This window comes from Episyrphus balteatus, chromosome 2 (assembly GCF_945859705.1).
Source record: "Episyrphus balteatus chromosome 2, idEpiBalt1.1, whole genome shotgun sequence".
Classification (NCBI taxonomy): Eukaryota; Metazoa; Arthropoda; class Insecta; order Diptera; family Syrphidae; genus Episyrphus; species Episyrphus balteatus.
Genome location: NC_079135.1, coordinates 6,122,613 through 6,147,381, shown reverse-complemented (window position 1 = coordinate 6,147,381; position 24,769 = coordinate 6,122,613). Strand labels below are relative to the sequence as shown.

General features: G+C 32.4%; 2 protein-coding genes across 3 annotated transcripts in view; one reads left to right on the top strand and one right to left on the bottom strand.

Moving 5' to 3' along the window:
* Positions 1-63: 63 nt before the first annotated feature.
* On the bottom strand, positions 64-1,328 carry LOC129910663 (cytoplasmic dynein 1 intermediate chain-like). Its single transcript, XM_055988123.1, has 3 exons — positions 896-1,328; positions 393-836; positions 64-337 (listed from the first exon to the last, which is right to left on the bottom strand). The coding sequence occupies exons 2-3, from the start codon at positions 579-581 to the stop codon at positions 158-160; spliced, it is 369 nt and encodes a 122-aa protein (XP_055844098.1). The 5' UTR covers positions 582-836; positions 896-1,328; the 3' UTR covers positions 64-157.
* A 2,106-nt stretch (positions 1,329-3,434) lies between these two features.
* LOC129908520 (choline-phosphate cytidylyltransferase A-like) overlaps positions 3,435-24,769 on the top strand; it is a 38,430-nt gene continuing 17,095 nt past the window's right edge. For both annotated transcript variants that reach the window (XM_055985080.1, XM_055985079.1), the window contains exon 1: positions 3,435-3,840. The gene's annotated coding sequence lies outside the window, so the exon portion shown is untranslated. The remainder of the gene's footprint in view (positions 3,841-24,769) is intronic.

The following is a 24,769-nucleotide window of genomic DNA, read 5'->3' as shown; positions in this document are numbered from 1 at the left end:
TGGTTCTGGAAAGAATCAACAAGTTTTGGATGTTTAATATTACGTATTTAGATAGTTGGTATACAAAAAAGTAACAAAAATCCACTTTGGCACTCATTCACCTTGTGAAAACAATAAAAAGGAGCGCTTTGCATTTTAACCAATATGATTTTTGAGCTTACTGAACATAATTCACCTTAAGATTCCATAACTTAATTGTCCAATCAATGGACGATGTAAGGAACAAATCACCAAAATCTGGTGTAGATTGATTTAGATGAGTTGATATTCCCGTCACTGGACGCAAAATGCTTCTCATAGACTTCAGACACACCCGAACGTATTCCATGTCGATAAGCTTTTAGAAACAACAATTTGTTTTAAGCAAATGGTAAATCACAACAAACTCTTACCAGAATAAACATTGCCATTGCTAGATTGTTAATCTCATTCGATGAAAAGAACATGCAAGTGATAGCAATTGGCTTCGATTGCCGTTGCTGCAATTCCAGTGTATCTTGCGGCATCGACAACATATCCAAACTCCAAGAGCAAAGCTTGCCATCGGATGAGATCGATATCACATTGTGTGTGCCAACCATTTGCAAACAGTACACTGGGTTCGTATCTTGTGGTGTCCTCTGGATGGGGGTGCGCTTTTGCACTCGATTATCCCAAAGCACAATCTGACCGGAATACGTTCCACCGAGTATAAGATTTCATTGAATTGAATTTAGTAAAGCATGTTGACATAACGGCACTCTGACAATGGAATACATCTTCGGGTGCTTGTTTTTTATATTTTGTGTTCCAGACCATTACAACACCACAACACCATCTGGTTCATTGGGACTCTCCTAGGGAAGTTATTTAATGGGTTTTAGGTAGAATCGTACGATACAATACAAATGCAAACCTCATTTTTGTGATATGAAGCAACAACCAGTTCAGGAAAATGTGTTGACCAATCCATTGAAGTGATGCATCGATTCTTAGACTATGGGTCTTCGTAGAAAGCTCGATTCAACGACAACCTAGCATTTGTCCTCCCATCGTTTGACTCTTCATTATCACCACCTCCAATGTAGTCTGTGTAGATGTCGACATTCTCAGATAGAGCCCTTCTTTTTTGTGTTCAAGTGGTGTTATGGCTGATGCAACTTCCTTTACAATGGGCAAACCATGTGGTAGAATTCCTGGTGGTAGTTTGGAATGGAACCTAACACAGCTAGAGGAACATGACAATCGACAAACCAGGAACAATTCTACGAATTTTTTTGTTTGTTTCTTTCTCTTTGTTTTATTAAATTTTAATTTTTAAAATAAAAAAGCAAAAGCAAACTTTTTGACAGACAGCTGTCTAATTAATGTTCAGTGCTGCCAAAGGGTTGCACGGATTTAAAAAATCTCGATGTCGTTTTTTTGCACAAAATCTATATAGATAAACAAAAAAACACACCTAATATTCCATTAGTTTTTAGTATATCTATTAATAATAATTTTAAAAGTATATAATTTTTTTACCACACCCAGGAATCGAACTTCGTATCTGCTTGGTGGCAGTCCACCACTCTACGCACTCGGCCATCCTCGTATATTAATTAATGAAATCAAAAACTTAATCAGTTCAAATAGCAGAAATGTAAAAAAAAATGTCTGAGCTAAATTATTCAATGTCAAAACCAAAAAGTGTCCCAGCTAGATTATTCAATATCAAAACCAAAAACCAAATACTAAACTTGATGGTTTCTGTAAATCTTCTATAAATTCATTAAGCAGGCTTTTCCGAAAACAAGCTTTTTTCGTTTAAGTTTCTTTAACAATATTTAAACAACTTATTAGAAGTTGTAAAACAAGTTCAAACTTCTATAAGAAATTAAATTCTGAAGCAAGCTCAATACAAGCTGTATAAAAAGTAGATCCTGCGAGATCTCAATTTATAGAAGCTGTTGTGCTAGTTGGGAGCGGCTTAGCCTTATTAAAGATAAATGTCATTTAAACATTTGTCAAAAAGAAACAAATTTACTATGATATAAACACTAGAAAAGACATTGTAGCTTTAAAAAAAAAGTTTTTTTTTTCGGACTTTTGGAAAACCAATAAATACAAAATTTCGTTAACGAAATCTTGAACGAAATAAAATTTGTTTTATTTTTGCATAAAATTCAGGAATATTTTTATTATTTTTATTTTGCTATATTACCCGATGGTATTTTTTTGTTACTATATGTCCGCTGTTGGCTTTAAAGCCTTCAAATTTTTTCGTTTCGCTTTTTTCACTTTTGTACTTTTTCAAAAAGTGGTGTTTGTAGTTAAGTCTTTAGATGAAGGAACACAGCTGCTGTTGCATTTATACATAAAGTGTAGTACGGAGCTAAAGCGAAACGAAAAATTTTCAATCCTCCAAAGTCGAGTATTCTGTGAAAGTCAAAATAAAAAAAATAAAAATTAATTTAAAATCAAGAAAAATCAACAAAAAAACAATTTTTAAAGCAAGAAATAAATGAATTAGAAATGAAAAAAAAACGTCAAACGAAAAGCAAAACAAAATTTTCGTTCAAGATTTCGTTAACGAAATTTTGCATGGAAAATTTCGTTTCACTTCAGCTGCGTATTAGGATTTAAAACTAAAAAAAAAGTCCAAGCTAGATTATTCAATTTCAAAACCAAAAATCAAATACAAACATTTGTAAAGCTTTTCCCAAAAACAAGCTTTCTTCGGTTAAGCTTCTTTAACAGTATTTAAACAGCTTATTAGAATTTGTCAAACAAGTTCGAACTTATATGTGCAATTAAATAATTAAGCAAGCTGTATAAAAGCTCTATAAAAAGTAATACCTGCGAGATTTCAATTCACAGATGCTGTTTTGTTAGTTGGGAGGTGTGCAATTTTTTCATACAATTACCCGTACTGCTACCACATAAATTTCCGGTGTGGTCAAACCCTTACACTAACACCTTATAGCCCTGTTTCATTGAAGGTGGTAGTTTACTCGTGAGTAGAAATCTAGTACAACAACTACACATTCCTATCTCCTCGAGTAGAAGATCATGTGTTAATTCCAGTACTAGATCTAATCATGAGTAAACTACCCACCTCCAATGGAACGGGGCTTATGTAAACTCAGTTTAATAAACACAAAATAAAAAGAGATTCCTCAATGACATCCCTGTTGTTTCGATAAAATTTTATTTAAAGCACTGCCATTTCTTATCGAATATTAAAAATTCATCCCCAAAAATGAACTACCAACAAATCGATGCGCTGTCACTTATATGTCACTTCAAAATATATTTATCTCTTTTTTACACATTACAGTCAAACTCCATCTAAAAAATAACATATTTTCCTTCTCTTTCCATCCAAAATTAAAAAAAAAATTAAAAAAACAACATTCAGCCAGTCCAGCAGCAGCTAGAGAAAAAAATTAATTCATTCTTCTCATTCGTTTTTTTGCTTTCAATTTGTTCGGTTGGTTCATCGTCAGTCAAAAGTAAAATTAAAAAAAAAAAAAGTGTCTACAATCGTCCAACTGGGCAAAAATACACGTAAAATAAAAATACAAAAAGAATTCAATTAAAAAAAATTCAATTTTCTGTTTTTAAAATTATTTGTATTTTTTTTTTCTTCATCAAATTGAAATAAACCAAATACGAATCGCGTAACTCAACCAAAATCAGAAAGAAGACAAAAAATATTAACAAAAAAAAAAAAACTTAACACGTATGTTATTGATTTTGTGCAAAAATTAACAAGTGAACTCGATTAAAAAAAAATCAAAAATTAATCAAAACAAAATAAATACAAAATTTGTCAAATATTTTAATTTGAAAGCTATTCCAGTAAATTATTCAAAAGAGGTAAGTTTCAAATCAACTCGAGTCAAAAAAGTGTCTTTTTTCTTTTCCGCACTCACGACAGCAGCTTCTTGCATAATTTGCATCTTTCAACTACAAAAAAAAATCTTTAATTTTTGCCTCAATGTCATCATAATTTTTTTTTTTAAATTAATTCTTTGTGGTTTTTAATGAATTTCCTATTGATTTTGTTAAATCCCCGAACCGGTATTGATTTTGGAAAGCAAACAAAAAAGAATTCCGCCTCGCAAAAAAATTATCTAGGAAAAAGCTGTTTTCTTTTTTTCTGTTTAATTTTTCTATGTGGAAAGAAAACCCATTTTTGGAACGAAATGTCTCTTTTTCTTTCATTTTATTTTATTTTTTTTGTTAATTGAAAACTACTTTCTCTCTAATAGAAATCATTTTGAAGAGATAAAGAGTTTGAATCTACAAACAATTTCCGGGCGAGGTCAAGCGTTTGCCACGGGCGTAAATATCTTGGAAATTATTATTATCGTGCGGTGGTGTGATTAAAATGCCTCACACTGTTTACATAATAGCCTTTAGCTTCCGATAAACTATTCACGTAATGAAATGACTTCTATTTTCCATACTGTTGTAGAAAAGAAGTTCTTTCTAATTTGAGAAGATTATTTGAAAGGAATTTATTTGCCGGGTTTGGCAAAGAACTAACTTAATCATTGGATTAAGATTTGATTCGATAGTAATTTAAGGTGGGTGATGACATATTTACATGGGCGTAGGCCGTAGACTGCTCGGAATGTCGGTGTTTTGTTTAGGTTTCTTTGTAAGAAAGGTGTTTCTGTGTTTCGTTTGTGACTTAAGAAGTTTCTGTTTCGTTTTTTTTTGCGTGGGACTCTTAAAGGATCTTTTAGTTCTGAGAGAAAATGTCTAATTAAAAATGGCTTTGTTTCAAATTTAAGAAAGGGCGTTTCCAGAACAGGAAAAGTAGAAATAAGTTTGGGGGATTGGTCAATGTTCAGAGGATCTAAACAGCCTACAGACGTTGCAATAAGTAAAGAAGATTTGTGCTGAGAGACGTTTTAGGAACTCTGATATGATAAATTAAACAAGAGTGAAGCCTCATAATATTCCGATGATATACAGTGATGGACAAAACAATAAGACTATTTCGTCTTACTTTAAAAACAAATCATAAAACACACATTTTTCATTGTTTTTAAAAGAAAAAAAAAAATTATTAATATAAAGTCCTAGCACTAGTACCGGTCCTAGTCCTAAAGTTAGTACTCAAATCGGTATCAACTCATTTCTTCACTCAGGTACTAAGCCTTAGAACTGTCAATTTAGGACCGAGTACTAGTTAGGACCTGGTCCTAGCTAGCTCCTCAAAATCGACTAGTACCTGTTTATTATACCAATCGTTAGTACTCAGATCGGTACCAAGTGATTTCTTCACAAAAGTCCTAAGCCTTAGTACTGTCAAATTGGTACCGAGTATTAGTTAGGACTCGGTATTTATTAGGACCTCAAAATCGGTAGTCTAGCGGTTAGTACTTCAATGAAAGCAATGAATTTAATTATTTTTAAGAGATATCTGGCAGATTTCTTAATTTCTTGGGTGTTGTTGCGCTTGAAAAGTGCGTTTCTATTGATTTGGATGATTTTGTTTTTATTTACCAAAAACATAATAATCGTTTTTTTGCATTAGATATAATTCATGAATAATAACGACAAAGCAACTTTTGAATAAATTATTATGAAAAAAAAAAAATCGTTGGCACTGCATTTCTGATAGGAAAACCATGGTTAAGTATAAATATAAATGGAGTCACCTACATACAATATTCACTCAAAATATCATCTTTCGGTACCATTTTACGGGCAGAGGACAGGTTTTAGAATTTGTGATGGCCGTGTGAAAACCATCTTCCAATTTCCAACGCAAAATGTATTTGCAAAAGGATTCTATTTACAAATAGCATTGAAGATTATGCTCAAACTTGTCTTCATTCTGTTCGTCCTATGACTGCTATAAAAAAAACTCCACCAAAACAATAAAGCCGCAGTTTTTCAAAAACGTTATTTTTTTTAGATATGAATTTACATTATGAACAAACATCCGCATAGTTAACGTCTTTTTTATTACTTATTTCAAAATGATTTTTTTTTTTTTGGTCTTCGGACTTTCCCAGGCAATGGCCAATCTATATTCGTTGGTGAACTAGTTACCAGTCTTGCCGATACTTTTGTATACGATCCAGACGTTATCTTCATTCTTGATTGTGACAATTCTTAATAGAATTTATCTTCTGTTCTTGTTGGCCTCTTTTTCAATCTTTACAATATTTAAAAAAAAATTATTTTAATGATAATTTCATTAATTTACTGTTTTTTGTATATTTTTCATTTGGTTTAATCTGCTGAAATATCAAAATAAAATATTTAAAACATCAAAATATTGTCAGAATGACAGTTAGACCAGTTTTATACGTATTAATTCTTAGGACTGCGTTGTGAATTTAGATCAGGTCCTACATATGGGGCATTTCACGTGAAACCAGCAGCGAAAAATGTGGTGGGTCGTCAAATTTGTTCATATTTGGTATATGTATTCCTCAATCGATTTAAAAAATACATCTGGAAGGATTTTGAATTTTAAGCCTTGATAGCGGAGTTATGGGCTTCTAAAGTTTTGAAAAACTCTGGGAAGAGTTTATTTGAAAAATTTATATAAATTAAACGAAGGGGTAACAAAATTATTTTAATGATGGATTATATGCAAAATTAGACGTGCTTTTCAAATGTGAAATCTAAACCGGAAATAGATTTATTTTTTCGACAGAAAACCGGAAGTTGGCACTTCAAATCCAAATTTAAGAAACTTCGACCATTTTGATATTTTTTTAAATAGTCTTAAAATAAAGCTTATACAATTTAGAAACTACATGCCAAATTTCAGAGTGGGATCTCAAGCCGTTTAGAAGATACATAGGTTTTAGTGAGGGGTCTTCGTGCATGTAAAACCGGAAGTACCCAGTTTTCTCTGCTCTGACCCAGCAGTTTGTACCACCCCCAAATTTTTTTTGCCCATTCGATAGAGCATTGGCTGAATATCATTATCCTGATTTTTCGCACTCGCGAAATTCACCTTTCAGCCGCCATCTTGGATTTTAGTTTTTGTTGAATATCTCAATTTCTATTTATCCTACATAAAAGTTGTGCATGCAAGAAACGTAGGAAATTAAATTTCGCGTCTTTTATGTTAAGAGAACTTTTTCGATATTCTTAATATTAAAAAAGTTGCAAGCCAAAAAAGAAAAAAAAAACGAAAAAAATGACAATTTTAAAGTTTTGAGCACTTTTTATCAAAATTATGAAAAAACCTTCCGAGAAAAGATTATTCACCTTAAAATTCTCTACAACTCTCTTATACAACTTTTTTTTGTAACGCTATAAACACAAACGTTATTAAACTTTTTTTGTTAAAAAATGCTCTTTTTTGTTTGTGTTTTTATCTTTACTTTTTTCTTAATTTTTTTTTTTAACAAATATTGAATTTTGATTAGTAAGTATTTTAGAGATTTATGTTACAAGAGAAAATTCAGGACCTTTTTTCATAATTTTGATAAAAAGTGCGCAAAACTTTAAAATTGTCATTTTTTTCTTTTTTTTTTCTTTTTTGGCTTGCAACTTTTTTAATATTAAGAATATCGAAAAAGTTCTTTAAACATAAAAGACGCGAAATTTAATTTCCTACGTTTCTTGCATGCACAACTTTTATGTAGGATAAATAGAAATCGAGATATTCAACAAAAACTAAAATCCAAGATGGCGGCTGAAAGGTGAATTTCGCGAGTGCGAAAAATCAGGATAATGATATTCAGCCAATGCTCTATCGAATGGGCAAAAAAAATTTGGGGGTGGTACAAACTGCTGGGTCAGAGCAGAGAAAACTGGGTACTTCCGGTTTTACATGCACGAAGACCCCTCACTAAAACCTATGTATCTTCTAAACGGCTTGAGATCCCACTCTGAAATTTGGCATGTGGTTTCTAAATTGTATAAGCTTTATTTTAAGACTATTTAAAAAAATATCAAAATGGTCGAAGTTTCTTAAATTTGGATTTGAAGTGCCAACTTCCGGTTTTCTGTCGAAAAAATAAATCTATTTCCGGTTTAGATTTCACATTTGAAAAGCACGTCTAATTTTGCATATAATCCATCATTAAAATAATTTTGTTACCCCTTCGTTTAATTTATATAAATTTTTCAAATAAACTCTTCCCAGAGTTTTTCAAAACTTTAGAAGCCCATAACTCCGCTATCAAGGCTTAAAATTCAAAATCCTTCCAGATGTATTTTTTAAATCGATTGAGGAATACATATACCAAATATGAACAAATTTGACGACCCACCACATTTTTAGCTGCTGGTTTCACGTGGAATGCCCCATATGTGAAGAAATGCTCAGGTCCTAACTTTTCCTTAAGACCGAGTACTAGTGCTAGGACCTGGTCTAGCTAGACCGGGTACTTAGCTGACTTAGGACTTATGTGAAGAAATTGGCCGTTACAGTATCAGGAACTTAAATCAATTCATTATCTAACAAGATTTGAGGAGCGTTTTTTCAAAACTCAACAAATACAGGTTTTTGTTGAGTTTTGCAAAAACGTTTATTTTTCTTTTAAATAAATAGATAGATAAATTAGTATTAAAAATCTTATTTATTAAAGAAATAAATACATTGCAATGAACTTATATTAATATTAACTAAAATAAATATTGAATAAAAAAAAACATTATTTTTAATCGCCATAGCGTCTTTCAATATCCTCTGTGGACTCCTTAGTGTTTGCGGAGAGAACAGTTTCATAGAAGTCCTTGGCATCATCCGGAATAATAAAAAATTTCATTAGCTTCTGTACGTCAGTCATCTTTTTTTCCGAAACTTTGTTTTCTGGGGCAACTTTTTTAAATTGGCAGTTTTTGGACACGCTGAAAAAACTGGCTTTTCAGAGGTGCATCCGTTACAGGAGATCCGCTGAAGGTGTCACTGACAGATAATGCTACTTTATTTCCCGTCTTTTCGTAGTATATCACTCTAGCTTATTTTAAAAGGCAACTTTGACCTTATAAGTTTTTTTTTGAATCCAGCTTGTAGTCGCACACGGTCCAGTCTTTTCCGATTTTTCTTACGGTTCCAATATTTTGAAGAACGTTGTAATATTCTTCAGGAGAATTGATGACTTCTTTCTTCCTATATTCCTTTTCCACTCGTCCAAACACACGATCTGGTGGCATGTAGCTGTGACCTGTTAGTGGTTTATATTTTTGAACATTTTGCTTTTTTCCAGAAAAGAGCATAGTGCAATCATCAAAATCGTGTTTTTATTTTGAAAAGCACAAGAGTCAGAAAAAAGACGTAGTTTTTTTGGCTTTGGCCCAGATTGAGTCTTCAGGCTTCCTTCAAGCTTTTTTAAGTATAGTCCACAACGTTGGATGCTACTTCGTTTGCTCCTCTTGGGCCATCCGTCTCCAGCCAAGTATAAAACGTTACGTTTTCTTTATCTTGGCTTTCCATGTGGTTGACGATTCCCATGTTGTAACGCCACACTTGTCTTGTCTTTGCACGTTGATATCTGGACATCATACTCTCATAAATTCCGAGTAAAAAATCTTTTTATATTTGGATAGACTGCACTTTTGTTTTCCAGTTTTCTCTTGTTCCGATACAAAAATATTGAACATTTTTTTGAGAGTCAGCTCTGGTGGAAGATAGCTTCTTTTGGATTTTTTTCTGGAATAATGACTTTCGCGGCAGTAGAAAGATGAAATGTGAGTTCTAACAGCAGTTGTTATTTCAGAATCAATGGGTTTAGCCCTGTTTCCTCCTCGTCGCTCTCTTGGGATGCCCATTTCATGCCCATATAATAATAATTGCTTTCCAACCACAGGCAAACTTTGTGGAGTTTTGCAAAAACGAGCCATTTTGTTGAGTTTTGGAAAAACCTCCAATAATTTTGTTGAGTTTTGCAAAAACCTCCAGTAATTTTGTTGAGTTTTGAGAAAACGCTCGATTTTAAATATTTTTTTAAATTAAAACTGTTCACTTTTTTAACATTTTTATTTTGTGCCTGGTCGTGCCAAAAATTTCGATACCAATAACTCATTTTCGCAAAAAATGCGTTTGTTGAGTTTTGAAAAAACGCTCCTCATTTTTTGTTTAAATAAAAAAAATAAATAAATACGAAAATAAATTGATTTCTAAAGCGATAAAAACAATAGGACCACTACTCAAAAAATGGAAATTATTTCATATTTCAATTCTTTTTCTGATCAAAACCAATAAATTGTCGAAAAGCCCTTATTTACCATCACCGCACATCCTTTTGGAGGCTTTAATTCCACTAATTTGCGAGAAGTTCGTCTCGGTATTACATACCAAGTCTCTTGAAGTTTTTGCAACAACTCATCCTTATTTCTCGACTTTTTTGCACCCAATAAGTTCTCAACGATAGCCCACAAATTTTCAATTGGACTTGGGTCCGGCGATCGGTCAAACCAAGACATAAAATTAATTCTATGCCCCTTAAGTCATATTTGAACTGGACCCAATGTATATTTACGGTCATTATAATGCATAAACTGCCATTTTAGTGACATTTTCCATTTCGTATAGGGAAAAAAATCTTCTTTTAAGAAATTGGGATACAAATGCTGGTCCATGTTTTCTTTAATCCAAAAAATTATACCTATACCTACTACGTGCCAAGAAAAATACCTCCACACGATGATGTTTCTACCACCGTGTTTAAGCGTTTGTCTTGTGTATTGCGGTTTGAATTCTGCGTACTCTGGACGCCTTATCCATCTTTTGCCATCTGATCCCACTAATTTGACTTTACTTTCGTCGGGCTACAGAACATTGCGCCATTTTTTCTTCATTATCTGGACCAATCCTCTTGCTGATGAGTGAAACTTCCCTGGGGATTCTTTGGAAGAGTTACTTTTCTTAAGGTCTTCTTCTGAGCGTTTTCTCACTTATTAGCAAGTTAAGCTCTAATTTAATGTCCAAAGATGACCTGAAAGTGTCTTTTTATGACAATCGCATTATTTCTAAGACGTGTTTTTGTGAAGTTTTTCGCTTTGTTCCTATTTTAAAATTTTCTTTTGGGGGCTCTAGTGCGTTTAATACAAACTTTTTTAATTAACCAATAGTTTCAATAATTTCCCGTTCTGATTTGCCTTCTCTTGTCAGTTAATGCATCAATTCTCTCACGGCTGAAGAACAATGGATTCCACGACCCATTTTAATGTTTTCCCAACTTTTTTTTTTGCTCCACTAATATTAAATGATCTCACAAGAGTATTCTATTTAAAATATTGTTTAAAATTTGAATCCTAGGTAATACAAAAATAAATGACTTCACTTGGTACTATTGTTTTGTCCACACGATTTGAAATTTCTTTTTAGTTTATACATTTATTTTTTGCATCAAATTATCTGTGCATGTTCTTTTTCTTTTATTTCATAATAGTTCCCTTATTTTAAGTAGAATATAGTAAAAAGAGCCTTTTTATATAATTTTAAAAAGAGATAGAGAGAATATTTTAAGAGTGATAGAGGTGGTCTTATTGTTTTGTCCGTCACTGTATTTATTTATTTATTTATTTATTTAATATCAATTAGAGTTTACAATCTCAAATAGACTAACGAAATTTTTAAATTATACATTGAATCATTATAAAATTAAAGCTACATATCGCACCCTCAGTGCAAAAGAGCGAGAACTCAAAAACCTCCATTTCGAGAAAACGCTTCTTGAAAATACTGACTGTAAACATTCTCCTATAACTTTCCCATGCGACAGCAATTTCCATAATGTCAAAGCTTTATTACAAGAACCATTATGTTTATTTTGTATTTTTAATACATTTAAATTTGTTTAAATATAAATAATAAGAAAAGAATAATCTTTTTTCAATTATCGCTCTTTTGCATTGAAACATTCAGAGAAAAAAACCAGAACTATTTTGGTTTATCGCTCTTTAGCACTAAGAAAAATGAAATATTTTTGTTTTGTATTTGTTTTGCATTGGAACCAAGAATTGTTTGAAGTGGATTATTTTGGAATGTCTCTGTTTTGCATAGATTTTTTTTTTTCAAAATGAGAAAATCAGTGTGATTTATGAGACTATTTTGGAAAATCTCTGTCTTGCATTGAAATTACTGAAGAAAAAAACGTGAGCATTTTGTGTTAGCTCTGTTTTGCACTGGAAATTATGAATATAATAGGAATTGAATAAAAACAGTAATAATCTTTCGAATTTTTCGTTCATGTCCCTCAAAATGAAGATAATTTAAAAAGCAAAATTTACTCATCATTAACTCAAAAATGACATTTTTTGACTTATCGCTGTCTTGCACTGAGGGTGCGATATGTACAAAAAAATAAAATTATTTATTAACATTATTTAATTAGTTAAAAAATACAAGTTTACAAATTTTTGAATAAGGTTCTACTCAAATGGAAATTAAAATCTATATTATTTGACACATTATTAATCTCCCTAACACTGCGAGTCATAGGTTCATTAATTTACTCTATGAACGTTTTCACGGTATAAGGTTCGAATTCTTAGTTCTCTAGAAGGAGCGTAAAGATCAATCAGCCAGCGATAACAAATAAGGACAATCAATATGATATGATAAAATATCACTGACAAAATTTATAGCAAACATCTTACGGCTGTTTTCTAATGTCTGTATACCAATAAGCTGACATCTAACGTTATACGAAGGCATTTCAATGTTCCAGCCTAGCTTGTGTAATACAAATCTTGTCAATTTTTTTTTAGATTTTCTATTCTTGTAATATGAAGATTGTAATGAGGATTCCACACTACGCAGCAATAGGTATTCCAGGACCGATCTAACATACGCAACATAAAGAATTTAAGTGTGTATGGGTCCCTAAGACCAAACGAATTACGAAAAATAAAACCCAACATAGAGTTGGCTTTGTTCACCATGAATTCTATATGATGTAGGTACAAAGTTTAGCTTGTAATCAAAAATTACTCCAAGGTCTTTTTTAATAGAAACTCTTTCAAGGACATGATTATGCATATTGTAATCGTAAACGATAGGTAAAAAACGACGACTAAACGAAAAACATTGACATTTGGATATGTTTAGGGCTAATTGGTTTATTGCACCAGTTGATAAGATTTTTAGCATCATTTTGGAGAAGCGTACAGTCTTACACGTCTAAAAAATTTTAAATCGTCCTTAAACATACGACACGTTGAGTTAGTAAGGACATCAGGAAGGTCATTTATAAAAATAAGGAACAGCATTGGACCTAAATGACTCCCTTGAGGAACGCCGGAAGTTACAGAAAAGGGATGAGAGGTAATCGAATGGTGCCGTGAAATAACGCCGAGCGAAATAACGCCGAATTCCAAAATTCGGCGTTATTTCACTTTACAAAAGCGAAATAACGCCGAATTTCAACATTCGGCCTTATTGCGCTTTGTCAAAGTGAAATAACGCCGAGTCCCAAGTGAGAAATAAGGCCGAATGCTAGAAAAGTGAGCATAGAAGTGGACCTAAGTTAACCCGTATATTAAAATGCTAACCTTTTTTTATTTTCAAAGGCATATAAGGCCCTAATTTATTTTATTAAGGCAGAATGGCCCCAATACCAATTTGGGACTTATGTCCAAAAAAGTTTTTTGTCTTATGTGCCTCTTATTTATTCATTAACAGATTAGTCTCAAGAAGGTACAAAAACATGTCGCAGGGACAAAAGGCCCAGGGATATAGCACCCACTTTTTATTTATATGAGTTATGTTCCACTTGAGTGGGTTGACATTTAATTTAAGAATTATATCCCACTTGAGTGGGACATAAGCTCCATATATTTTTCATTTAAGTGGGACATAAGCCCCACGCTTTTCGAATTATAAAACAATAATGAACTATTATAACTTTGGTATATTTTATTCGCGTTTTGTTCCAGAGTCTTTAAATGCAAAAGAAACTTTGAATAAGATAATGATAAGAAACAAATAGATCCCACCTGTTTTAATTGGTGGAAAGCAAAGCGGACACAAATTTCTTACATGAGAATCTATTTAATTTTTGGAACCCAAACGCGAAGCGGAAAAAAATTTTGCCCACGGGAGAAACAATTTTGAGGTGTGAAATTAAAAATTCGCGCGAATTTTTATTTTCACACCTCAAAATTGATTCTCCCGTGGGCAAAATTTTTTTCCGCTTCGCGTTTGGGTTCCAAAAATTAAATAGATTCTTATGTAAGAATTTATTTTTCGCTTAGCGTTTGCCAAGTTATAACACAAACATATCTTTGTTGTTTGGTATACACATAAATAAAACAATAAAACCCAAGATACTTAGGTTTATAAACAGTGAAATATTTTTGGAGGCTGAGAGCATGCTGCTCTGCTGCAATCCCCTTGATTGGCTACACTATTGAATCGGCTTATTTTCCAATAAGGTGGGACATAAGTGCAAAATCGAATTATGTAACTATCCCAAATACAGTTATTCAGTTGGGAGATAATTTTATAATTTGTAAATTCTTTGTTAGTGAGACATAACGCCCATCCTTTATTTGTGGGTCTTTTGTCCAACCTGAGTTTGACATAAGCCCCACATTTAATTTGGAACTTATGTCTCACTCAAGCTTGATGTAAGCCCCACAATAATAGTGGCTGTTATTCCATGGGCCTTATGTCCCTGTGCCAAAAATATGGCATTTCGATACCAAACTGACTGCAGGTGGTTACATAGAAATTTTTCCTAAGCTCCACTTAGCAGGATTTTCCTCACTGAAAAAGTGAAATAACGCCGAATCGGCGTAATTTCACTTTATCATTGTGAAATAAGGCCGAATGTTGAAATTCGGCGTTATTTCGCTTTTGTAAAGTGAAATAACGCCGAATTTTGGAATTCGGCGTTATTTCGCTCGGCGTTATTTCACGGCACCTCGAATGGTGCCGTGAAATAACGCCGAGCGAAATAACGCCGAATTCCAAAATTCGGCGTTATTTCACTTTACAAAAGCGAAATAACGCCGAATTTCAACATTCGGCCTTATTGCGCTTTGTCAAAGTGAAATAACGCCGAGTCCCAAGTGAGAAATAAGGCCGAATGCTAGAAAAGTGAGCATAGAAGTGGACCTAAGTTAACCCGTATATTAAAATGCTAACCTTTTTTTATTTTCAAAGGCATATAAGGCCCTAATTTATTTTATTAAGGCAGAATGGCCCCAATACCAATTTGGGACTTATGTCCAAAAAAGTTTTTTGTCTTATGTGCCTCTTATTTATTCATTAACAGATTAGTCTCAAGAAGGTACAAAAACATGTCGCAGGGACAAAAGGCCCAGGGATATAGCACCCACTTTTTATTTATATGAGTTATGTTCCACTTGAGTGGGTTGACATTTAATTTAAGAATTATATCCCACTTGAGTGGGACATAAGCTCCATATATTTTTCATTTAAGTGGGACATAAGCCCCACGCTTTTCGAATTATAAAACAATAATGAACTATTATAACTTTGGTATATTTTATTCGCGTTTTGTTCCAGAGTCTTTAAATGCAAAAGAAACTTTGAATAAGATAATGATAAGAAACAAATAGATCCCACCTGTTTTAATTGGTGGAAAGCAAAGCGGACACAAATTTCTTACATGAGAATCTATTTAATTTTTGGAACCCAAACGCGAAGCGGAAAAAAATTTTGCCCACGGGAGAAACAATTTTGAGGTGTGAAATTAAAAATTCGCGCGAATTTTTATTTTCACACCTCAAAATTGATTCTCCCGTGGGCAAAATTTTTTTCCGCTTCGCGTTTGGGTTCCAAAAATTAAATAGATTCTTATGTAAGAATTTATTTTTCGCTTAGCGTTTGCCAAGTTATAACACAAACATATCTTTGTTGTTTGGTATACACATAAATAAAACAATAAAACCCAAGATACTTAGGTTTATAAACAGTGAAATATTTTTGGAGGCTGAGAGCATGCTGCTCTGCTGCAATCCCCTTGATTGGCTACACTATTGAATCGGCTTATTTTCCAATAAGGTGGGACATAAGTGCAAAATCGAATTATGTAACTATCCCAAATACAGTTATTCAGTTGGGAGATAATTTTATAATTTGTAAATTCTTTGTTAGTGAGACATAACGCCCATCCTTTATTTGTGGGTCTTTTGTCCAACCTGAGTTTGACATAAGCCCCACATTTAATTTGGAACTTATGTCTCACTCAAGCTTGATGTAAGCCCCACAATAATAGTGGCTGTTATTCCATGGGCCTTATGTCCCTGTGCCAAAAATATGGCATTTCGATACCAAACTGACTGCAGGTGGTTACATAGAAATTTTTCCTAAGCTCCACTTAGCAGGATTTTCCTCACTGAAAAAGTGAAATAACGCCGAATCGGCGTAATTTCACTTTATCATTGTGAAATAAGGCCGAATGTTGAAATTCGGCGTTATTTCGCTTTTGTAAAGTGAAATAACGCCGAATTTTGGAATTCGGCGTTATTTCGCTCGGCGTTATTTCACGGCACCTAATCGAATCAATTGAAACCATCTGGCTGCGTCCTGTAAGATAAGCTGTCAGCCATTTAAGCATGTTGGAATGAAAACCTGTGTTCTCTAATTTTTGTAATAAAAATTTATGACTTGGTAACCCTTTTCTAATAAATTGAGAATGCAATTCGTGAAAATGGTTAGGTAAGTGGAAGTTGATCTACCGGATACAAAGCCGTGTTGGTACGGGGATATGGTTTCTTTTAATAAAAAATTCAATTTATCGCAAAAAATTTTCTCAAATAATTTAGGTATTGAGGACAATTTACTTATGATTTCCTGTTTTGGACCACATTTGTGAATAGGAGTAACGTAGGACGTTTTCCATTCTGGCAAAAATACACCATATAAATCCTAAATTGGGCTAAGGATTTAAATTATTTAAGAAAAAGGTGACAAAAATAGAAATAATAAGTTCTGTTCCAGACTTTTTGTCAAATAAATGAGAGTTGGGAGAGTATTCTCTCAGTAGAAAATAAAACTACAAAATACTGCCAAAGAGTCTGGAACACTGGAACTATTTGAACACCATTATGCAACACAATTTCATATTTTATGTTTAATTCGATAAACTCTAACACTTTTTTGATACAAAAAACACGTAAACGCTATTCAATTTAAATATCACTACAATTTGATTTGTTTTCTTTTATTTAGGTATGTATTTATTTGGCTTACATCAACTTTTCATTTGACAGAAATCATATTTCTGCCCGAAAAAGTTCTTGGGACTAAATTTGTCAGGATGGGCAAATTTTGTACTCTTTCGTGAGCACTCTCTTCTACAAAATTTTGTAGTTGGGAACAGGGATGCCATGCCTTGAACTAGTTCGCTAGATTAATCTGAAAATTTTTGTAGCCCAAAATCGGAGCCGAAAAAGTAGCCACCAATCAATCTGTATGAAAAAAATATCGCCCAACATTAGATTTGGGATATAAATATTCCAATGAAGATGAAGGCTGTCATATTAAAAATGCTGTCGGCAATTTTTTAAAAAGATAGCCCAATTTCCGATAAGTAGCCCAATCTGGCAATCCTGGTTGGGAACAGACTCGGTACCAAAAATAAACAAATATTACTGATTTCGGCAGTGTCAGACTGAGTGTGGAACGGACCTATAGCCTCATATTCCTGTAAACAATGGGGCATACTCATAGTTCTTTGTTTAACTTAAACTGGGGTTTATCCAATGTAATTTAAATGGGATAAACTGGAGTTTTTCTTAAAAGCAGCTTAAACTGTGTCTATGAATATGCCCCAATGAGTGTAAAAGGTTAATAATAAGTAAGAGAGGTTCGAGAATTCTCACATTTAAACAAAGTTTAACCTCGGTGTCGAAAAATATCGATAACACCTCGATTCGTTACAAGCTACTTCAACATGGATAAATGCTCAAGGGATTGCCTCACTTAAATTCGTTAACAAGTGCTGTGGCTATGATGGAATGGGAATGCATCGCATTCACTGAGTCTATCAACGAAACTTTGCAGATTCTGAGATGGGCTATCACTCCAGAGGACTGGGTTCAAATCCAGCCTTCATCACTTAAATATTTTTTCCAATAGTATTGCGACAAATTGAACAATAGTATCATTGGTATGAAAAAATGTATCACTGCTTTGACGTTAGATTTCGGAGGTACATTTATGAAAATTAATTTCACGCAAAAAAGAATGGTAAATAGCTGTAGGTATGTCATGAGCCCCTGCTGCTTCATATCGCGTTTACCTTTTCTCCTTACCCTCGCCTAAGTAATCCCCGTGTAGTCACGTTCTAGGGATATATTTTCCAAAAATCACACTTTATTTCAAAAGAGTTCCAAATATTGCAGTCGAAGAAGTTTTTTTGTGACAGTAAAAAACGTCAACATAAAGGAAAAGCGATTGGTCAAGACCAGATACTCTATTAAGTTTTTAAAAAAGACGAGTGACGTAGGGACTAGATGACTCACGGTTTGTATCCCTAACTAAGCACCTACTACCAATCAATAAAAAGAAATCTAATGGATATTGATGCTAAAATCTTTATTAAAGCATTTGACTCTTCACCAAAATGTAGAAATAGACGAAAGCACTAACAATGCAATTCCCTGCTAATTGTGATCAATTATAACTTATTCTGTAACACATTGATCTTTGCAACAGTGTGAATATGCATTCTTTTACCATTATGTTACCGATTCAATTTGGGAATTACAAAAAAACTTACTTTAATTTCGATCATCATAATCTATAAAGACCTCAAAAAAATTGTAAAAAATTCATCTATGGCATGGCCATTGGCTTATGTTTGTGATTATCGTTTGGTTTGCCCAATTAACAACACATACATAAATAGTAATATATATTTTAATAAAATTTTAACACATGCTGCTAAGATAACCTTTGGAAAACAAAATTGATAACACCGAGCCCCTGATTTAGACTCTAGATTAAAAAAATCAAAATACATACCCTACACATGGACATAATATTGTATATGTTTGAAAGTATATTATAATATGAGTTCTTAATGCATGGTCAATCATTCGTTGAGGCTTAAAAAAAGTGACAACAATTGAATGCGTTTGTATGTAAATTAGATTAGACAATAGACATAGAAACAAAATTTCGTTTAAATTTAGATTTGATTTAATTTTTGTTCTTCATAGACCTTTCAACTCAAAGGTCTTAATTAATAATATCAGTAAGCTCTTTTTTTCTATTACCTTGAAATGTTAAATGTATTTGAATTTAATTATATAAAATGATTGATGCATTAATGAAAGCAATTGTCTCAGACTTACTTAAAACTTTCTTAATAAAATTAAAACACAAGAAATTCGAAGTTTTTTTTTTTTCAATTTGTGTTGATTTTAATTTCTTTATTAAAACTGCTACATTTTTTTTTTTTTTTTTTGAAACAGATGTGTTTATTTAATATGAAGCAAGCGACAAATGTTGGCCTGGTTTTATAATTTTCCCTTAACCCCTGTATTCTTGCACATGATTTATTGATAACGAGTAAATTTGTGATCTTTGAAAATTTCACACTAATGCACTTAAACTTAAATGAGCACTCAAAAAAAGTTTGTTCTTTTGCAAACTCTTTGAATCTTGTAACAGTGGTTAAGTGATAAACTTTTGCTTTTAATTTTTACTCATTGAAGTTTAGTTTAGTTCTTTAAAATGCTTTCGTAATATCTCACAAAGTATAAAAAAATGTCAAAAATGTGAGAAGAAATTAATTTTTAATAGTACTTGAACTTTGTGCGAATCGAGTTCTATGTTTATTTTAAGCTCGATTATCTACCGCTAAGTATTTCTGGCTGATTTCAACTTAAAAACTATGGTTTACGTTGTTCAAAGAACGGCAAAGAAGCCCAATGCAACGCTGCTTATATCATAAATGAGACACATTTCATATATATGAGAAAGAAACCCAAGTGAGGTATACTTTCAGAAATATTTGCTATGAACTTTATTTTATACACATTAACAATATAATGGAAAATCTCTTAAATACATATAAGAACCTTGATCACAAGTTGCCCTCAGAAGTGAATTATTTTTCCAAAGAATTTTCGGTTGAAGCTATAAGCTACTCTGCAATAGAAGAGAGAACGAAGACATAATCCATTTTATTGCAACCTCTCCAATATTGCAGGAAATTCGACGATTGTATTTCGACGTAAGTTATGAAATTCTTAATGGAGGTCTATGATGGTCCTATAAGTACTTCAAACACGCCCTAACCTATCGAAATAGTTTTGATTTGTAAATCTCCGGTTACTGCAGTTCATTGCACAAAAAAAAATGTTATCTTTTGTGTTTCAAATCACGGTAAAATTGAAAATGTATTAAAATATTTGTGTTTGAAATCATCTCAAAATTGGTATCTTTTTGTGTTTCAAATCATATTGTAACGTTTTATTCCGGGTTCACAATAAAACTTATTTAATTTCCACTTATATTTCCGTTCAAATAAGAACACACTTTATTTCAACTCAATTTACTTTTATTATTCGCTCAAACAAACACACTTTTAAATCACTTTATTTACTACTAACAATTCGCAACACTTTATTTCACTTTGTACTGTACTCCTTCACTTTCAAGATTAAACTGTATCCGGTCGGTGTTTACGCTGCCCTTTTATACCGGAATTTCGAGATTCGAGAATGTCTTCGAAGGTTCTCGTCTTTGCTTCTCGAAACTTCCTTTCCAAGAGGGGGCGCTTCATACTTCCAGTCTAGTTGGATATTTTGGGATGTGTTCAGAGGGTAGGTAGTTTCTTGATTATTAAAGGTCCGTTCACATTTCTACCTTTGCAGTAGTAGGTAGTGTGTTCAGACTTTTATCTTAAAAGTAGTTCAGTAATTCATCGTTACAATATTAAAATTGTTAACCCTTTCGGATCCAGCGTTACTCTCATGTAACATATTTTTAAAAATTCGTAAAAAATATTCCATTAAATATTTTTTTTGGTTTCAATGGCTTAATTGAAAGATAATAATGCCTAGTTACTGGATTATTACAAAAAGTTAGTCAAATATCATGCTTTCAATTTTTTTTTAATCGAAAAAGGGCCGAAATTCACATTTTTTTTATTTTTCTATATATGGCCATAATTTTGAAAAAAAAAAAAATATTAAAAATGTTAATCCAGAAAGTGTTTTGTTTTTTGGCTTAGTAGAAGTAGCATACATTATTGTTCCATAAAAAGTTATTTTCTCAGTTGTCCGATTTTTTTTTGGTCATAGGCAGTGTAAGTTACTTACGAGTAACACATTAGTTGCTCTATTTATTATTTTGGAAAATAAATTTTTGCTATTCATATTTCTTAGTTGTGATGTTTTTGACACGAGAATACTGAATAAATATTTTTTAATATTGATTTTTATAACTTGGGTTCGAAAGGGTTAAAACGGTATTATTTTATGTAATTCGAGATAATATATAATAAACTTTATCGTTAAATTGGATTATTGAATTTTGTAAACTTATGAATAACACCGGCACAAAAAAAAAAAAAGTGTCATGAACCAGAAACCAGACCTATCTTTCTATATGTTTTTGGGACCGCTGAATCCGAATTTCAAGTCCGTTTGGCCCTGTCACCCTCCAGTTTTGAGTAATATGCAAAAAACTCAAAAAAAGGTAGTTTTTGGGGTCTTTTTTACACTTTTCTCAAAACTGGAGGGTGACCGGGCAAAACGGACTTGAAATTCGGATTCAGCGGTCCCAAAAACATATAGAAAGATAGGTCTGGTTTCTGGTTCATACAACTTTTTTTTTGTGTGCTTGCACTGTCGCGACATGTCGCTGTCATACCCGGCACACAAAAAAAAAGTTTCATGTACCAGGAAGCAGACCTATCTTTCTATATGTTTTTGGGACCGCTGAATCCGATTTTCAAGTCCGTTTTGCCCGGTCACCCTTCAGTTTTGAGAAAAATGCAAAAAACTCCAAAAAAAGTCATAAAAATTCAAACAAAATGCACTCACAGCTCAAAACTGGAGGGTGATGGGGCCAAACGGACTTCAAATTCGGATTCAGCGTGCCCAAAAACATATAGAAAGATAGGTCTGGTTTCTGGTTCATGACACTTTTTTTTTTTTGTGTGCCGGTGAATTGTTAACTTATTACTAGTATCCACATTAGTTTTGTTTTTAAAGAAAAAAAAAATTGTTACTTTTTTATATTCTTTTATATATTCTTTTTAACACTAAGCGAAATGTCATATCAGGCAGACGGTAGAAAAGCCATGTCATTATTCTTAAGAAAAGAAATATTGTGAAACAAAATTTTATTTAATAAAGAATTTATCTATCTATCTATAATGGAAAATCTCTTAAAGTATTTAAATGGCCTAAACAAAACCAAAAAATCATTAGCCTTACTTCATTCTGTGCCACTTAATAAAACCAAAGTTGCTAGACTAATGGTGCAAAATATTAAGTTGACCCTAATTCGATGTTTTTATTTTTATGGTAATGGTGTAACACAAGCATTTGTGCAGTAAAAAATCTCCCTTCCTTCATGTACAAAGTTATTATAATGTCTACATGTTCACTTAAAACCCTAACATGTCATTATATTGTGATTGTATTGCTCTCTAGAGAGTTCAATGTCTTTAAAATTACCTCCTTTAAAGTAGTGCAGTTTAATATAAGAGATCAAAAAGTAGTTCACGAGTTAAGCAAGAATATGTATTTAAGTTCTGAAGGCTAAATGAATCTCAGGTGTCATCATATTTGTACTAAATAAACAAAACGTAGAAAATACGATGTCAAGCCTTAAGACGTCAATCATAAACAATTATTATTATTATTATTATTATTATTATCATTGACCAGACCATGAATCGTCACAAAGAAAAGCGAAAGAAAGCAAAAAAAAGACACACAGAATCGTATGATTTTATTGAAAAGAGATGGAAAATACATAAAAATGTGCACCATTTTTATAAAAATAGTTTGTAGACATGTTTAAAAATATACAAACACAACACAAACCCAACCCAATACAATGAATAAACAATTAAAAACGAAATTCTTGGCAAAACCCACAAAGAGGAGTCCGTGCCGTGTAAACAATTTATCGTAAATAGAAGCAGAGGCGTCAAATTAAAAAGAGATTCGATGCAAAAAAATATAAAACATACGTTTGCAAAAAAAAAAAACTAAACAGCAAAAACAAATTGCTGCTCACCTGTTATTTGCTCATGGTAATGCATGCCTGGCTTACAAGAAACGATACATAGTAGTTTATTTAAAATTAACCCCCCCCCCTATTAGGCTGAAATGACATTTTTATTTTTATATTTTTCATTAAAGTTTAGTGAATTGATTTTTTTTTTGTTGTTGTTCTGGCTCTGATGTCGTCGTCGTGTAAGTGAATATTTAATGAGGTGCTTCTTTTGTTAATAGCCAATGAAAAGGGTTGTTAATTGAATTTTTATTACATTTATGAAATCCATTTTATTAATAATTTATCTTGTTACGACGTCATCAAACAGATTGGTTTATACAACAGCTGTGATGTTAATATTTATTATGAACCGAAGGTAAAAGTTACTTATTTATTGGACTCTCAAGTCTGCAAAACATGAATGTTACGAGGGGGGCCAAAATGTTTTCGGAATCAAGGGGTTGGAGAAACCATGGTGGACATTTTTGTTCTTACTTGTTTGAATATTTATTTGAGAAAATTATACCAAGTTTGGTCAATCGGAGAGACAATATGTATGATTTTAAAGATAAAATTGATTTTTTTTTTGCTGTGATTTAAGTCTTAACTAAACAAGGACAAAAGCCTGCACATTAGTGTGATCCACGTTACAAGGCAAAAAAAAAATAAACTTTATAAATCATTAGTTTCGCATAATTTATTTTGTTAGACACATCAATACCAACATAATACCTTTGCTAAAAGTTAATACAGTAAAATACAAAATACATAATGTAACAAATTTTTAAGTGGGGAACAACGAAAATTAAAACATCCAAAAAAATGAACCACCCTAATGTAGTGAAATTCCATGTTTTAAGTAGTTAGAGTGTGACGACTGATATCACAGATTGTGGTTTACAGTGACGTCTGCTAACTCAGACTGTGGTTTATAGTGATGTCTGCCCAGACTGTGGTTTACAGTTAAGTCTGCTATCTAAGACTGCGGTTTATAGTGATGTCTGCTAACTTAGATTGTGGTTTAGAGTGACGTCTGTTATCTACGACTGGTTTATACATAATAACGTTCTAATCGATTACAAAGAATAGGTAAACCGGTGGATACTACTCAAATATTTTGCATACGATACAAAATAGTGCCAAGTAAAAAAAAGTGGAAAGTGAACAAAAAAGGATCTGCTTTTACAAGACAAGGCGTTATGTTCACAAGAACAATTCTACGACGACTTCGTTACAGGAATGTGGTTTCAGTACATTGAATCTGATAATATTTTAGTCTCAAAACTGAAAAAGAGCGTGGAACAAAAAAAAAAAAATTTGGTACGATCAAAAGATGAAGTAGGAAATTTCTACCTATTTTGAAAAACTTGACAAAAATAATCGTCCACAAAAAATGCTGTCAACGCGTTGAAGGGTACAATGACACATCGTTTTTGATTTTGACATTTTCTGCGCGTTGGCAGAGGGAATATAACATTTTTGATCACATCAAAGAGTCAACAAGTTGACCGATTTCGTTGATCATGTAATCCTAGATTAAGCATGTCTGTACGTGACGTTATTTTGTTTTTGTTGGAAATTTTAAAAATTATTTTTGAATTGATATTGGGCACGTTCAGGAAATATTAGGGAAGAAACATGGGGCAGAAACCAATTTCA